The 18,338-nt window shown below is 38.2% G+C and overlaps 1 protein-coding gene across 1 annotated transcript in view; it reads right to left on the bottom strand.

The window, feature by feature from the left end:
* The window catches only part of VWA8 (von Willebrand factor A domain containing 8), a 235,770-nt gene that overhangs the window by 95,915 nt on the left and 121,517 nt on the right, over window positions 1–18,338 (bottom strand). The window contains 9 exon segments of the mRNA XM_018560480.1: window positions 1,058–1,155; window positions 1,157–1,192; window positions 3,451–3,567; window positions 4,721–4,923; window positions 6,216–6,354; window positions 7,104–7,212; window positions 10,621–10,772; window positions 13,221–13,426; window positions 15,005–15,124. Coding sequence (XP_018415982.1) covers window positions 1,058–1,155; window positions 1,157–1,192; window positions 3,451–3,567; window positions 4,721–4,923; window positions 6,216–6,354; window positions 7,104–7,212; window positions 10,621–10,772; window positions 13,221–13,426; window positions 15,005–15,124 — 1,180 coding nt within the window.

The raw sequence follows: 18,338 nt of genomic DNA, 5'->3' as shown, positions 1-18,338 counted from the left end.
GAATAATTAGAATATCGTGCAAAGTTCATTTATTTCACTAAGGCAACTTAAAAGGTGAAACTAATATATGAGATAGACTCATTACATGCAAAGCAAGATAATTCAAGCCGTGATTTGTCATAATTGTGATAATTATGGCTTACAGCTCATGAAAACCCCAAGAACCCCAAATCCACAACCTAAAAAAAGTAGATTATTACATGCAATCAATAAAACAAGGATTGTACATAGAACAATATCGGACCTCTGAAAAGTACAAGCATGCATATGTACTCAGTACTTGGTTTGGGCCCCTTTTGCAACACTTACTGCAATTACTTTTGCACGATATTCTAATTATTCGAGTTTCACCTGTATATTAGAAAGTCTAGTATACACTGTAAACAAAAAGCCACAAAAGCAGCAGGTATTAAAATGTGTTGGTAAAACAAGTATAAAAGAGCAAAATCAAATAAATCTTAAATTAAACAACAGGTTATAGGCACTCAAATAAAATGTAACTGACCAAAAACCATGATATTTTCCCTTAAACCTATTATGGCTATACAAAGCTCTTTGTCATTTCTAGAAAAGAGCAAAAATACTGAAGATTTTGCAGATTGATAATTTCTCTACAATAGATAATCAAGAATGGTATTCGTTGTATATTTACCATTCATCTATTTTCAAAACTTTGTTACATACTAAATCCCTGAAAAAAGAAAGTGCTCAGAGTCTAAAACAAGATTTGCAGACTCAAATGCAAAGAAGACGCTGCAAACCACTGGCATCACTATAAACGTTTAGGGTGACATCAGTGGTGTGCGACATCTTCCTATTTGAGTACTCTCTTGGAGGCAAGGCAGGCTCCTACATCTTGCCCAGACTGGCAGACTGAGTGTGGATTAAAGCGGTGGATCATCTCTGGGACTTAGACTTGAAGACTATTATTACTATTATGACCCTTCAATAGTTTGTTTTCATACTTAGACTTTCCAATAATCACCAACACTGTGATCTTTCCTTTCAGCAGCAAAGTTTACATGCTGTCTATCAGGAGCAAAAATAGTTGACTTACTTGTTTGATTTACTCTCAGTCAAGAGCCACCTGTCTTCTGCCACTAGGAAAACAGACCTGAGATTGATAGGTAAGGAGATTGAGTGGGCAGTGCCCTTTCTTATTTTAAAAATCCCTGCACATTTTATAATTCTCCTAAAAGAAATAATTTTGTTTATAATTACAGTTAATAAATAGCTGTACATAATCATGCTACAAATAATCAGAAGGTAAATAAGATCATTCTTGTAATAGCACGGATAATTCACTTTTACAAATCATCAAATCAATCTGTAGTCTATAAGCAGATACAAAAATCCAGATGTGAGACACGATTCACTTGCATATATACATACCTCTCAGTGGCGGACCTAATAACCAAAGGGCCCTGGTGCAAGATTTTATCTTGGGCCCCCCTCCCAAGACGGGGGGGGTAGGGGGTGCAGGTGCAGCAGCGGATCACAGTGGCCCCCCCAGCGGTCTCTAATGTTGCAGTAGCGTGCTCGACTTACCTGAGACCCTGCAGAGCACACCATAGATACTGCATAGACCACCTGAGACTCTATAATAGGGAACATTACAGTGTAATATTCCCCATTATAATCCACTTGTCTAATTACATGAAGTAAGAGCCCCCCTCCCCTCCACCTGCTCGGACTCGCCCTGCTCGTACTCACCCTGCGAGGATAGCAATTTATGACAAACAAGAATGAAGCAACTGGCATTGCTGATGTGCCTGATCTGCCATGGTCAACACTTGAATAAGAGAAGTGTGTACAGCCAACTTTTAGAAAGCTAGCTGGCTTTTACAAGCTTTCAGTAAACTGAAGTGGTTCTGAAGAGTGCTGAAAGCCTGCTAGCAGTCAACACTCCCATTAAGATATATGTATAACATCCCTGCTTATCACCTTTGGTAAAATAAATACTCATAGACATAAAATACCCATTGCAACATTTAGACTGGTCTCAAAAGCATTCAGGCCATGTCAGTGGCAGGAATTGCTACTAATGACATGTTAGAGATGGCAGCACAGGCCAAAAGACCTATTAGCTAGGCTGGAAACCTTTGGCTAACTGCCCTTTTATATCTGTGACTAGCTTTGTAGCATTCAGAGAGGGTCCCTTTAAATTGAAAATGATATCAAAAAGCAGTATTCAATGTACAGTATGTAAAGTTACTGAGATATATAAAACAGTAGGTATATTAATTCAGATAAAGTAACAATGTGATGAGTCAAAATGAAATTCAAGGAAAAAGATAAAGTCAGAATCTAGTGATACAAATGAGTAAGAAAGATAATAAACAACATTAAAAAAATCAAATAATAAAGGGGCATGGAAAAAACAAAGTATAGTGTCACAGGTAATGACAAGTTAAAAACAGCTACAGAGGGAATGCTGGTTTTGCAACACTGACATGTAAGAAGCAGAATCTGTATCCAATCTTTGAGTAAAGTTTAAACAAATATAATTAGACTGTAATTATTTTGTCAGTAGTAATGTGAATTGATATAAAATGCATACGTATCCAGACTACTCTTGTTAGTCAGCAATAGCTGACTAACAAGAGCAATTCCAGGCAAAAGGTGAAAGTAGTCACTGACCTACTAATGCTATCCAGGAAACATTGTGTTGTGCTAAATTTAGAAAATTCACTCTGTTAACCTTAATCCTTAACACTGTAATCCTCTGTACCCAGCCTGTCTAGCAGGATCAGTGGGAGGAGCTGAAGGATTAGAATTCCTCAAACCTGTGCTTTAATAAAGTATATGTGAAGTTAATAGTAGTTTTGCATATTGCATAGAGTGCGGATTTGGCTGATTGCACGAGTCTTATGAATTTCTGCTATGTAACTGCACATGCTGTAAATAAATACCCGCGGAAGATCGCACCTGGGCGCAAACAGTCTGTGTCCAGCTGCAGTCATCTGCAGGTAATAGTGCGATAATTTGTGAACTGCCTGCAAACAGTTGTGGGCAGATGTCATTGTATTGTATGGTGCTTTCCACGTGTAGCAGATTGCATGAGCCTCACGGAGGAATTCATTAGACTCATGCGACCAGCCCCATTTACAAGTGTGAAATGGACCTTAGTGGGGGATTGCCACCAACTTTGGTGGAATTCTGGAGCAATGATGGGAAATCTCCTTGGTGGGACATAAACAGCAACAAATAAAAAAACGGACAGGGGTCCTAACCTTTCCCTGACACAATCCAAATCTTTACACACACTAACTTCAACTCTCTTTTCCTCCAGCATCACCAATTAAATTTCCTTTTCCATGGCAGGTTTGCATCTGAGTAGTGGCTGTGAGAAACGTCTTAGTACAGGCATATTGTTCACTGTACATGAAAATGTTCCATCATCTGGTTTACACTGCTTTATATTAAAAATGCGGAAAAAAAAGAGTCTACCTGAGCCTCCTTACTACCCCACCAAGATGATTTTCTTGCAGGTTCTGTATCTTCTTCTGAAAGCACAACTCGACGAAGTGCCCCAGTGCTGGTATCCAACAGAAGGATGACATTGCTCTAAAAACATAAATAATTTACAGAAAAGGATGTAATATCACTTTAGTTTAATATCTATTTCCCTGTTTTTTCTACACTGCTCAGTTACTTGCTATAGGTAATGAACTCTAAGAAAAACTTAGCAGAAGAAATTTACTATAACCATAGATGATATTAGTGTCCGCTAACTGATCAGTGTATTTTTGTTTAATTTCCTCAGGCAGGAAAAGTTATAGTGTAAATGTAGGCAGATATAAGAGACCCTCATTTAATTCACCCTGGTGCTCAACCTGCAGCCCTTTGACACTTATTGTGCGGCCCTTGCGTCTCCTGCAGACAATGTCTGCCTTCCATATTTAGGTGCTTAATCAGGCCAGTGAAGGAAAATATTCTCTAGACCGGCTTCAAGTAGCTAAATGGTTTGTCTTTTTTAAACTTTTGAACAATCTTACTTTTTCTGTGCTGCCCATTCCATTTTCCTTTTCTATGTTTTTTATTCTCCGATCTTGAATAATGGATCTTGCCGACATAAATATCCAGTGTGTCACAAGTCATTTTTAAGGAAGCTCAAATGTGGCAGCATTTATTTGTAGAGGGGCTGTATTAGCAGTGATCTTTAGCTGTTACATGTAATGTGTCTCCAATCTGTGACTGTTTCCTGAAGCATGTCCCTAACCCCCAACATCTCCTAAGCCTCTAACTATTTCTTTTAGAATGTCCTTAGTCTCCTGACTATCTCTTTTAGCATGCCTGTAGTATTTGACCATTTCCTGTAACATGTCTGCAGTCCCTGGCCATCTCATGAGGCATTGTCTTCAGTCCCTTACTATCTCCTGCAGTATGCCTCTAGTTTCTGACCATTTCATGTTGAATGTCTGCAGTCTCTGACAGATTTCTGTAAAATTACATTCAATCAATATTACGTGTAGCCCTTTGGTAAAGTCAGGGACTGCACTTGATCCCCCTATATTAAGGAAGTTGACCACCACTGCTCTAACAAATTGAGCTTGTTGACTGGGAGTTTGAAAAAAATGTATGCTTTAGTATTAATGTATCCAATGTGAGGACCTACACTAACATTTTTAACATGCACTAATTTTTAACAATTAATCAATAACTGACTTTTTGTCTCACAGAATTCCTGTTAATAGCAGATAAAAATGTATTAACCTACCTGCTCTTCGTGTAGAATAACCTGTCCACTAAGAGGGTGGCCTAGAGGTGCCACAGTTACTGATGGCTGCCACACACTTCCCGCAGTTCTAGGAAATATGTTATACAAATCCACATAGTATCCTTTATCCTCCTGTGTTTTCATAAAATACAAGGTCACTGGGTTACACGTAGCCACGTGGATAGTGCTGTCACCATCAGGTTCTGAAAGAGATGATTAAAGTGTAAATTAACACAGACCTCTGATTCAATAGATCAAGACAGTCCCAAAAAATAGAAAATAAGAGTTAAAAGAGCTGGCCTTATCTAAAAGCTGATTCAAAGTAAACAAAAAAGTTGTAACCAACCAGTTTGATTTTTCTAGGCCCGGTTTAAAAAATTAAAGCTTACGAAAAGCTCAACGTCAAAAGCACATATAGATTTCTGTATTTGTACATTATACAACCTTCATTTTCGCTGGTTATTTGATGAAAACCCAACTTTGTCAAGTAACATAACCCTCCCAAAAGACACCTCCCTATCTCCTAGCAGTACAACCAAAAAAATACACTATCTTGAATAGGAAGCAAAGTCCAAATCTTATTCGCACTGCCACGGTCTCAGAACCACAAGGTATATGTGGTGCCCAGGTGACCACACGGATGGCGCCGTGCAAAACACTAATAGTAAATAAAAGTAATTCACCGGCACACACTTGAAGGGTTTTTAAAGTATTGATATGTTTATTCAATACCCAATGTCACATACTGTCATACAGTGCTAACGTTTCGGGTCCGCACAGGGATCCTTCATCAGAGCGTCACTGTCGCTCTGATGAAGGATCCCTGTGCTCCCCCGAAACGTTAGCAATGTATGACAGTATATGACATTGGGTATTGAATAAACATATCAATACTTTAAAAACCCTTCAAGTGTGTGCCGGTGAATTACTTTTATTTACTATTGAATAGGAAGCAGTCTAATAGAGCCTTTGGGAGGTGACAACAGGAAATAAATATGTATCCCTATGCTCACTCAGCTCCATCTAGTGGAAATATTGTGCTATTTTTTGAATATTACATTCAAACTGAAAAGAGAATACACTAAGAACACTTGTTTTTTTGCCTCCATTCATACAGAATTAACATTCACAGAGATTCACAGGGTGAATGGCTCAGCAAATTGTTTATAAACAAACCCCTATGTGTTTCTGAGGTCATAGCAGTTTTTAAGATGTTTAAAGGAAAATCATCTAAAAATTTTGGAGAAAAAGGAACGAGGACCAGGTGTGTCAGGATAAGTTATTTCTCTGCCATTTGACATGTTTGACTGCTATTTGCAAAAGGTATCACGACTGAATTTTTCCAAAAGAAGAAATGTGTGTTAGTAATAGCAAACAGATTCACCCTGTTAATAAAAGTAAGAATCTAATAGGTTACAGTACTTTTAGAGGTTTAGAAAAATTAAACATGTTCAGTTATACGAATTAGTAATTTAGAGGAATTGCAAAAACACACCTGAGGAAGCAATGACATCACACACAATGTTCACTTCACTGAGTGGAATACGCCAGTGAGCCATTTCTTCTGTGAAGCTCAAGGACCGAGACTCAGAACGTTCCAATGTAAAGCCTTGCACATTTATGTACACTGGGCCCTAAATTGGGACAAAGATAAAACTTACAGCACTGAATTTAATTAATTAGACTAAGACATGTAATAACAATTCATCAAAAATACATGAACAAACACTAGTCTATTTTCGTAAACCATTATGACTTTGCATGAGTCATATTCAATCTTCTCCCCTATTTTATTGCTATGTAACAAATTTGCAACAGATTAGAATGTGCTTCCTAAACTATAAGCACTGCCGAAATCCACCAGTCACCAACCGTCTACAATGAATATACAATGTGTAAAACTACCATGACTACCTGTGATGTTGAAGAAAAGCTCTTGAAAGGTGATTAATACATTTTCATTTCAACATCTGCTGCAAATCTGCATCATAACCACAACTTCTAGTGTTATTGTAGTTGCTACAGGGCTGTCTCTATAATGAGGCGATTGCCTCAGGCAGCATCTCATTGGGTGACATGGGAAAACAACTGCTGCCGCCTTTTGGGCCTGTGTGTTCGTGGTTGCTTAGAGCTCGTAGCAACCTGTGACGCTTTGGCCAGCACCCCTGCCCAGCTCACTGACATCACTGGTTGCCAGGAGCTGAGTGGGATGCCCTGGCTAGATCCTGGCAACCAGTCATGTCAGTGAGCTGGGAGGAACGCTGGACAGAGGTGCTTTGCACGCCCCTACACCCAACACACACACTACACCCCGCCTCAGGCAGCAAGAATTATACGGATGTCTCAGAGTAGCTATAAAACATGACAAAGGAAAATAAACAACCTTTATATTGATTTGATGTGCTTCTGTTGGACACAAAAGCTTGCGACGGGCATTTCCAGTTTGTGTTATTGTCCAGTGGCCCACAAAACGAATATCTGGAAGTGACAACCTATAGGATGAAGAAATAGACATGTTATATAGAGAGGGGGGGATGTCATACTTTTAACACGTATCTTTTAAAAAAATAAGCCTGTAAATCATTCTGGAAACAGGAGTTCATTTTATACAAACTAAAATATACTGCTGAATAACAATTCTAATCCTCGCATACAACCTTAGCAAGCTGTCTAACATTGAATATACACAACATCATCATCATAGGTTACAGTTTGTAGGTTCATTTCACATCAATGTGCATTATGCTTCCTAGGCGGTAGAGAAAAAAAATAACTATAATAGGGGAGTAAATGATCTTATTATTGGGATACCAGTCTTCATGCCTAGGCTTGAAAATGCTTATTTCTCCACACTTCCATGCTTCAAAAGGTTTAAAATACAGTTTTCCAGATCAGTTAATGTAATGCCAAAGGGCAAATGTCACTGCTGTAAAAAAAAGCCCACACATACACAGCATGAAAAACTAGTACAGTATGTACACTGAAAGGTTTGGAAACTAATGGCTGAATGATGCTACACACTGTACACAGGCTGCCACGGATTTTGGCACAAAAACTGCACTGCACTGTGCAATTAGCCTGGTCTGCAAAGTTATGTAAGGAGTTACTGGTTACTGCACTGTGCAGTGAGTCTCGTTTGTGAGGGTATCCAAGGACCCAATGGTCACCACACTGTGTACATTATCTGTAATGGTATTTAAGAAGTCAATGGTCACTGCACTGTACAGTTAGCCTTTCCAGTTAGACTGCACTGTGGGACTCTGTGGGAAGCCTGTTGTAGCTGTAGTCTGGCTTTAACATTTATTTTCTAATTTCAGAGCCTTCACAATTAGAAGTCATTCATCAGCAGTATATGCCACCTAGAATTTTATTTTATAGTTGTGGATACAGTGAGAGAGTTAGATCTAATGGTTTTTTTTTACAGTTTTGCTGAAATAAAGGTTGGTGTGTGGGTGTATACACACACACTCATTTTTATATTGTAAATAATAATGATCAATTACTAGAAGACTAAAAAGCTCTTGAGATGTGAAACTGTGTAACATTATGATAATAATTCGCAGGAGTGCTGGATATTTTCTGCCACTAATATAACTATAAGGCGTAAATTAACTGAAATGCTGTTATGGATCCTTTCAAAAATTGGAGCTAGCATCTGCCTCTTTAATACAGAACTACCTCATGCATGAAAGTGCAAAGCTGTACATTTCAGTCTTTTTAAATTAAAGTGTACATTAGTGAGGAGACTGAACAATACCACTGCCTCTACAAAGGTCAATGGGGCTTCTGTAGAAAAGCATGATTACAATACAAACCAAAAATGACATACATATACTAGAGAGCTAGGCTGGTATACCACAACTAGATGAAAAAGTTGTTCAATAAAAAAGGCTGAGACTCAAATTGTTCCATATAACAAGCTTCCTTCTCAGACAGAATGTTTTGTTTTGCCAAAAAATGTGTGACAATGCAAATAAAAAAAGAGATAACTCATAACAGCTGCACTTGATTAAACTGCCAGGCCAGTATAATTCAAACTTGGAATTTAAAAAATAAGTACCCATGATGAGGTTTTCTCCTATTATGAACTAATAAAATGGACCTTTAGGCTGGCATACAGTATGCACATTTTGTCTGGTTCTTGATCAATGGGTAACCCTGTCCACACCTGTCTGTGATGCATCCTTTGTTCAGAAAATAAAAGAAGTCGGTTGAAAAATCTTTAGCCGAATAGTGATGGCTGCACACCCGCCACCCTCGGAATATAATAGCTCAGCAGGAGATTCGTACAACCACGTAAGTTCCATTAGGAAAGGTTTCCATCCACTTCCTGTCTCAAAGACAAGATAGGAAATCTCGTGTGGGGCAATTACCCCTTAGAGACATTTTGCAGGACAGGTGGGTGTCCCCCTCTATTAGCTGTAACAGCGTGTGATGTCCAGATGTCCCTGGGACAGGTGTCTCCACTGGAAGATTTCCCCTTGCCTCTTTTTCTGGGGGAAATAATAATATTTTGGATTTTCCTCACTTATTTTCTCTGTGACAATGGCGACCAGTACAAATACTGTAGATGGGTGAAATTCAACAAATGGGAACACAGGCAGCAATACAAACTTGACAGAGAGTCTATCCCTATGCTAATTGATACCAATTGAAAAAAAATGTTTGCCTAGTGATTCTTAACATTTACATTTAAAAAGTATCATAGGATTTAAAGTCATATTTCCTACCATTTTAGAATATTAAAAATAGTGGTTTATGTTTCCAGTTACCTTCTTATGCCATCACTTCTATATTCCAAACAGCAGATTTATAAATGCATTCTTGTGAATAACAGAATAGAAATATGAGTTTATATATCAAAATGCATGACAAGCAGTTTTAAAATGACTGCATTCATTACTTGATGACCTTTCTGGAAGAATACAACACAGGAAACACGAGGGAATAGTTCATTCCGAATTAACATTTAAAAACGCTATGGGGCCATTTATAAGTAATACGCTCAGCTCAACAACAAAATGGCATTTCTACAAATACACATTTAGCTGACATAATAGCTGGTTTCAAATTCTTTTATTGAACATACCCAACTTTCTCAAATGCATGTTACCTTACCAAGCATATAAAAAAATGAAGGAAAGAAGTATACTCTAAGCTGATCTGTTTCATTTTAACCCACCTACTAGGCATGGACTTTGGTTTGCATCTGTCAGCCTAAAAGTATAGGTTTCGGTTTGAAAAGTATAATATTAAACTCCCAAATTTGGTTTTCAACAATGAATCCAGATCAAACAAATATACATTGTTTGGTCAGCAAAGCAAATCATTTAGCAAATCAGCAATCATCAGCAAAGCATTTCTTAAAATGTTTACCCGAGCACTTACAGTCGGCACCTTTCCAAACAGCTGACTCCAACTCTCTCAGCTCCACTCACAAAGGACAGCGCAGTCTTCAGTAGCAGGTCATCTACTAAATTGGACAAGGGATAAGGGAGGAAGGAGTGGGGAGAAGAGAGCAGGGGAATGACTTGCACTGCAGTGCCTGTGTGTGTGTGGAGATATACACACAGCTTACTAGCACACACAAGGGTTGCTCCATAGGGCCCTGCAAGGTAAAGGAACGTCCCTAAAACAGCATAACAGTGCTAAAACGTTTAAACATCAAGAAGAGGGATCCATTGTAAGTGGTTTAATCAGCATTTGAAATAGCCTCAAAACATTTTGACTTTAATAGCACTTTAAGAAGCACAAAATCACACATTAAGGAAATAATGATCATGTCATTTTATTATGTTCGGCATCTATAGTAAATACAGTGGCAGATAAAAACTCCTTTTTCAAATGAATAAATATAACATGAACGGTGGAATCAATGTTTATAAAACATTTTTCCTTACTCCTTAGCAAGCTGCACATTAGTTGGTTTGGCTCCTATTGGGATTCCATGCTTATGTAAAGAGTTAATCAATATTTCACGCATTTCTTGGTTGTAAGAATCAAAGTCAAACACATTCCGAACCACATTTGCCAGTCCTTCATTTGGAAATTTCTGCATGGAAGAAACAAGAAAAGTTAAAAAATATGACAAGCATATTCAACTTATCAATTAAAGCAGTGGTCCCCTGGTTGCCATAAACTAGCTCCTGCAATGAGATGGCCTGGCATGCAAGACTTACTTATTGCCGGAGAAAGCTGCTGCTAAACCTGCTAAAGGTTTATCAAGGAAAACAAAAAAAAAAAAAATCAGGTTGTTGTAATCTATGTCTGCCAAATCTGCTACATTAAATCTTTGCTTCACAGAATGCGATCAAGATATGAGTCCAGGCATTAACAAGCTTGGAGGGCTTTGTGTAAAAAAAAATGGCATTGAGGAAAATCAACAGCTAGCCATAAATGTAACCTTTAGCAATTGAATTCTAGAAATTTGACATTTGTCAACACAACACCCTTTAAACCTTTTCCAAACCCAAAAATAAAAAATAAATATTTAGCAGCTTGAAAGCCCTGACATGAGGTGCCTGCATTAGGTTTTTTTTGTATTGGGGGGGGGCTCTTTATTTTTATCATTATTCACAAAGCTTTCACCCAAAACGTTAAAATGTTTCATATAAGATTGAGAGAAATAGGTGAGTCTCAAGCGAACGTTGTGTGACTCTTGGCTAAAAACATTGATAAACAGGCCCCTTTACTTTTAAAAAGAAAAATCATCTGAAAGGAAAAAAATTAATTCAGCCACCACTTCCAGGAACTAATAAGCTGCAGTATATTAAATAGTTGTTTTTGGGTTTAGATACGCTTTAAGGGCCTGTTCAAACCAAAATAGGACCAAAAATGTAAGTCAACGGAGGTCTTTTAACTTCGACTTCCGATGCCTTTTTTAATGTTTTTTTTTCTTTTTTTGCCAATCTTTATTTTGATTACCATGTTCTGAGTGGACAAACTTCTATGTCATTTTTTTTTACTTGTGTTCCGTTCTGTTGACATCTGTTTTTGCATGATATACTCTTAATGTTCAGCACACTGCAACGCAATGCAGCAGTGTGAACTGATCCCATTCACACCCATACATTTTTCAGTTTACCTTCCATTGGCATCCGTTGAAGATCGGATGCGAATGGATTGGGTATGAATCTTTTTTTATTCACTCCTATTAATAATTCGTGGATTGGTTGGGTTGGGTGGCTGCTATAAGATGACAGGTCCAGTTGCGTCCAGAAGTAAAAAAAAAAGAGAATAGAAGAGCCTTCAGAAAGTAAAGCAACACATTTTATATTGTAGATATATTTTTCACTGAACAAGTTTATTGTTTCATGTAATTATTGCTGGGTTGTCAGACAGGAAAATAAATTTATATGCAAAATAAAAAACAAACAAACAGAAAACACATTATACAAAGATGCTAATTAAAATCAAAATATGCACATAAAAACACACTGTCATCACAAAGATATCCTACAGGCTGTAAGCAAGCAAAGTGTGTCATACGGACACTGACAGATCATTGATTGCTAGAATTGGATTAGAGCTGGTGACATTAATCCACAAAAAACAGCAGTGAGTCCAATTTATTGATTAAAGGTGACACTTCTGTTTCTTTCATTAATTTAGTTTTCTAGTTTTAGGCTATTTTTAAAAATAATCAATTTAAGGATTTGCTTTTAGCCAATGCATCTTAATTGCGGTTTAATTCACAACCCCTGGAGGGCACTTTCAATATAAACTACATGAGCAGATAAAGAAAAATGCAATAAACAAATATGCTTTTTAAAAAAAGGTAACCATGACAACAGTTGAGCATTTTTCATACAGATTAACTGGCCGCAAAGCAAAAATGGCACTTTAATGCTGTCATCTAGGCACAGTTTAAGCCATAAACATGCAGCCCTTTACTTGCTAAAGCATATAAACAGGGGAATTTAATTGTGGTATTACATTGCCTGAAATAAAAGGTCTACTTCCCAACAAAAGTAGCTAAAAATAAAATATTGCAACAAAATAAGGTAAAATAAATACTTACCCCAGATTCTGACACTTCTACGAGGCACGGGTGATGTCGCTGTGCCTTTCTGCTGCCTCCTGGACAATCAAAATCTTGTGAGAATGCCTGACATGCATTATCAAGGGATTTTGAGTAGCCGGCTATCCTGGAAGTATCAGGTGTTGTGATGAAACTGAGAACACTTTCCACATGTGGTGGAGCTGCCCCAGTTTAGCGAGGTTTTCGGTCAGAGATACTAAACTTTCAGATATTGTATCTTGCTTCTGTGAAGCCCTTCTGTTCTATTGCTAGGCTCAATAATTATTCCAATAGGCTGACTCTGATCATATATAATTACTAATTTTCTACTTTATCAATTAACCCTGAGAATCTCACCGAAATGTCTGCAAAAGTCAGGTGTTATACAAAGCAATGACAAGCAATGTCCTTATCCATGCAGTCATACACATAGCACTGGTAAATATAGATAACATTTTGTCATGCTGATTCATAAGTTACCTGCAAGTGTTTTACTATATTTACAACCTCACGGGTTGAGTAAGGATATGTGATAATTCCTTGGTCTGCCATTGTTCGTAATTCACCAAAAGCAGCTACTAGTTTCTGAAGCACAGCATCAGGCACATTGGGTCCATACTGTCTTAACATAGCTAGCTCAGACTCCGGAACTGGATTATCCACTGCATGGCAGCTAAATATATCTCCTATAAAACAACACAAAGTCAGGGTGAACTGTCTCAACATGATGCAGGACTAATACAAGCATATCAAGAAATGCATTTAATAAAATACATTTTACAGGTAATTTAGATTGGCCTTATTCTATTAAAAAAAGTATTCCATAATAAACAGATATATGGCTACATGGCAAGATCAACTCCCCACTCACCCTCAAAAAAAATCCTTTTCCAGAAAACAGTACAATTGATTTACATAACATTATTTTAAAAGTTCAGTAAAATCAGCACAGTCTACTGCAGAGATATGTGTGAAAGGGGTGGTGTGTAATCCATTTATACAAAGCCAGATGACATTTCCGAAGAAATTTGACATAAAGCATAATTTCTTAGAGCTTACTCCACAGGGTGGGCCTCATCAAAATGTAGATATGACACTTTGAAATTTGAAGTGCATGAATTGCCAATTTGTTTTGTTTTGGATACACTAGGGAAAGGGAGAAACCCCTGTTACTTTATTTCTTACTGTCTCTGTCATTTGAAGAGGTTTTCCTTCAGCTCCAGTCCCAAAGATGAAACAGGAAACAAGAGGAAATCCAATGAATGTGAAGGTATTCCCCTTCTAGACAGCTGTTTTCAGATCTGGTGTCCCCTTCTGGAAGATTATGTTTTTATTTCGGTGACAAAAGTAAAATTATTGATTTCTACCGAGTATCTGGGCGAGTACATGTACTCGCCCAAATGCTCCCAATACCTGAACTTCCGGTATCAGGAAGTCGGGCGGCAAGTCATTACACGGGGGAGCATAGGGACGGCTTCCCAACCAACCAGGAACCCGGCTTCCTGATTGGTCGAGAAGCTGGCTAATAAAGGTAGCCGGGCGGCGAGTCATTACCCGCCACCCCGGCTTCCTAGTTGGCCAGAAAGCCGACTCCATGCTTCCTCGTCACCTGGTGACAAGGGAGCATGGAGCCGGCTTCCCAGCCAATCAGGAATCTGGGCAGTGTGTAATGACTTGCTGCCCGGCTTCCTGATTGGTCGGGAAGCTGGCCAATCAGGAATCTAGGTGGCAAGTCATTACCCGCCCCCTGGCTTCCTGATTGGCCAGAAAGCCGGCTCCATGCTTCCTCGACACCTGCTGACGAGGGAGCATGGAGATGGATTCCTGGCTAATCAGGAAGCTGGGCAGCGAGTCATTACACGCCGCCCGGCTTCCTTAATGGGACTTCTGGTATCGGTATTCAGTATCGGCGAGTACTGGAAAAATATATCGGTACTCGATACTGGAAAAACGGTATTGGTGCATCCCTAGTGTTCACAAAGTGAATCTCGTGAACACAGCAATAATAATCTGACAGGGGTCCCAACCTAAAACTAAAGAGAAATGTTTTGACTATACAAAGTTATACCCATACAGCAGATATGGTGACAATGTAACTTTTTTCTGTTTTCTATTATGAAGATATCACACTTAAAAAGACTCAATAACTTTAATTTGGAGATTTATTTAATAATGGCAAACTATTTTATGATAAAAGAGCACTAGTTTTAAAAGAGGTTTCTGATGTGGGAGCAAGTTGTGATACTTATAAAGCTGCAACTTACCCAAAGCACCAAAAAAATCATTTCCCAGAAAAGGGAACCCTGGCCTGTTAGCTAGTACAATCATTCTGAAATCAGGATGAATAGGGATCACATTATCTCTTCCTTTCTGTGCTATTGGATCTGGCAAATAAATAAGAGAATTTTGGTTATACATATTTAGTCACAGTAACTGATGTAAAAGTTTAATTAGATGCAAATCCAATTACTAAAATGTTATATATTATTTAATATGCAATTGTAATTTAAAAAAATTTCATTTTAATCTTAAAATCATCAGCTTTTGTTAAAATAATACCTGTGGATACGAATATCCTTGCATAAGCACGACAATGCTCTGTCACTGTCTCTCAATTTCTTTGCTGCATTGCCACTCTGTCACATGCACTTTCAGATAATTCTATAGGCAGCCCTTCCAACACATATTCCACAGGCATGTTATGCTACTGTCACTCTCAGAAGCCCACCATAAGAAATGACATGCATGGGTAACAATGATTTGTCACTGTCTCCCAATTGCTTCCCTGCATTGTTACTCTGTCGTGTGCACTTTTATAAGAAACTCACTGCAAACACATGTTCCACCATTGGCACCTTTCAGGAAGCCTGCCCTGAACTGCAGCCATTACTGTAACGTGTGCATGTAGACAGGAAGTGGCTGCAAAGGGGCTCCCTGAAATCAGCAACACTGAGATGCAGTAAATTATGAAAAAAAAGGTGAAAATAAGTATTTTATTAAATAAATAAAATAGAAAGTTTAGAGAACTCAATGTGATTCAGTTAGTAAATGCACATGTAACACATGTGTAACAAAAAAACCACAAAAAAAACCGTGGGATGGCCATGTCATTCCACAGGAAATAGGGGGGAGTGGGAACTGAGAAATAGGTGCATATTTGTTCAGAGGACTGCCAAGATCTAATCATAAAACCTACCGGCAATTTTATGTCCAAAAAAAAAAGCACGGAGCCACTCTCCCAACTAGATTCTGCAGACGTTCTTTTAAAATAAGCACTAAATAATAACCCCTGCTTTTTACTTTAAAGCATGCATATTTGATGCCACTGATGTTCTTGTATAAACATGCCTCTTTAGGCTGGGTTCACACCTAGGTGACTGCAGTTTGCCCATTTCTACACGTGCTTTTGATGCAGATTCTAGCTCATTGATGTTAACAGGCAGACACGCGTTAAACTTGCGCAAAAACATACAAACACTTGTTTTCAAGTGTTTCCTAATGAATATATGGGACCAAAACGAGCTGTAATATGACAAAAAAAGCTCCTATACCTTTTTCAGGGACAGGCGTTTTGCTTATTGCGACAAAACGCTCAGATGTGAACAGGGCTATAGAAATGAATAGGATTTTTTTTGGGGGGCATACTTTTTGAGCGTTTTTTTGGGCAGAAAAAGTGCTACAAAACACTAATTGTAAACCAGGACTTAAAGGGAACCAAAACACTTTGCACTGCATTCAGTAAACGGGTGCCAGTAAAAAATAAAAATAAAAAAAAAACCCAAAAGGCATCGGCACAATAGAAATAAAATCCATGCTGGAAACAGATATTTTGCTTACAATACCTATTTTCTAACATTTCATTTCTTTTTTTAAGGAATACTTACTTTCAGTCTCATACAAGAAATATCACTTGATTAAACAACTGTGATGTGAATGGCCATAGAATATAGCGCAGAGCTGATATTCCAAAATAAAAATGGCTCATGATCTGACCCTTCAGAATCTTACTTAGCACGTGTTAATATAGTTCATCACAGTGAGTCACCAAATCCCTCAGTTTTCCACTGCTACGTGATCTGACTTCACTGCCACCACAGACGATCTCACACACTTAATTAAAAGAACTCTTACTATTTCTGAGAAATCCTAGGATTTCACACTAATTCCAGAATACTCTACAAGGATTACAGTTTGAAAGCTGAAGTCTATGTAAAGACTGAAGAATGTTCATATGAAAAACACATCATGGTAACTGTGAAAGCATGTCCAAGGCAGAAAGAAAAGAAGTACTGGCAGTAAAACTTTGGTCAGCTGTGCAAAAAGATGTTCACTTACATTTAGTAATGATCTAGTTTCTTAACAGTCATTCTTATATGTCACAAATGTATAGGGGAAATATTAATGTTAATAATAACAATATTAATAATTTTAGGGCTCAATCAACTAATCAAATTAATCAAAAACGAGAATTGTTGTCAACAAGTCTCATTATCGATAAATTGATCTGCACTAGACGTGACACAAGACTGGACCAATTAGGAAAAAGCTAGTGGTCGTGCCTACCAATTCATGCTGTAAGCCAACCTGTGGCACCCAACCTGTCCGTCTATCTCCGACCTTGACTGCCTTTAGGCGTTCCCTAAAGACTCATCTCTTCAAGGAAGCCTATCCCACCTCGACCTAACCACTGGACCTTCACATTCTCAAATAATTCATCCCCACACAGCTCCCTCCTCATGTATCATTTCCCCCTCTTTCAGATTGTAAGCCCTCAGGGGCAGGGCCCTCCTTACCATCTTGTCTTGAATTGTAATGTCTTCCTTATATTGTAAAGCGCTGCGCAAACTGTTGGCGCTATATAAATACTATGTAATAATAATAATTGGTAATGCGGGAGGAGGAAAATGGAAGTTGTACGGAGTTAGTGCAGTTTCCTGAGCTTCTTCTGGGTTTTAGCGGTGCGGAGGGTGAGAGCGGACAAAGCCGGCATGGAGCAGCCTGCACCGAAGATGTGAGCCACACAGCAATCCACAATCGTTGACACCGCAGTGATCAGTAAATATTTGTAAATAATTGAGGACATAGTATTCAGATACTGTGTCCCCAATTATAAAAGAACGGGAAGTGCTCTACATGGCCTGTTCATTCATGACTGTGGACATTGTATCTGTTTACTATCTTCTTGATTTATGAAGCCTCTGCAGTTACAAGTCATTGAGTGCTGGGGCTGCAGAGAAGGTAAATATCTCAAAGGGTAAATATCAGGGGTCTGTTTAGACCCCTGATATTTACCCAAAGCCCCTGAGTGCGATCTCCCACACCAGAACATGCAGTACCAGAATGCCGTGTGTTCCAGTGTGGTGCGACTGAAAAAATTGTGCATGCACCACAATGCACCTCCCGCACCAGAACACAGGGAGAGTGCGATTGTGGAGTACAGTGCAATCAACAGAACGTTTGTGTTTTTTGTTTTTCTGTTTAAAAATTGTACAACAGTTGTATAATATTATTGTAAAGTATTAATCTGTAGTAAATTTATGTTTGTATTTTATTTCAAATAAAAGATGGTATTTTTTTAAAAATTGATTATGAATGTAA

The sequence above is a fragment of the Nanorana parkeri genome, unplaced genomic scaffold (genome assembly GCF_000935625.1).
Source record: "Nanorana parkeri isolate BGI_ZX_2015 unplaced genomic scaffold, ASM93562v1 scaffold457, whole genome shotgun sequence".
In the NCBI taxonomy this organism is placed as follows: Eukaryota; Metazoa; Chordata; class Amphibia; order Anura; family Dicroglossidae; genus Nanorana; species Nanorana parkeri.
The sequence above is the reverse complement of the archived record's forward strand: the minus strand, read 5'-3'. Positions and strand labels throughout refer to the sequence as shown.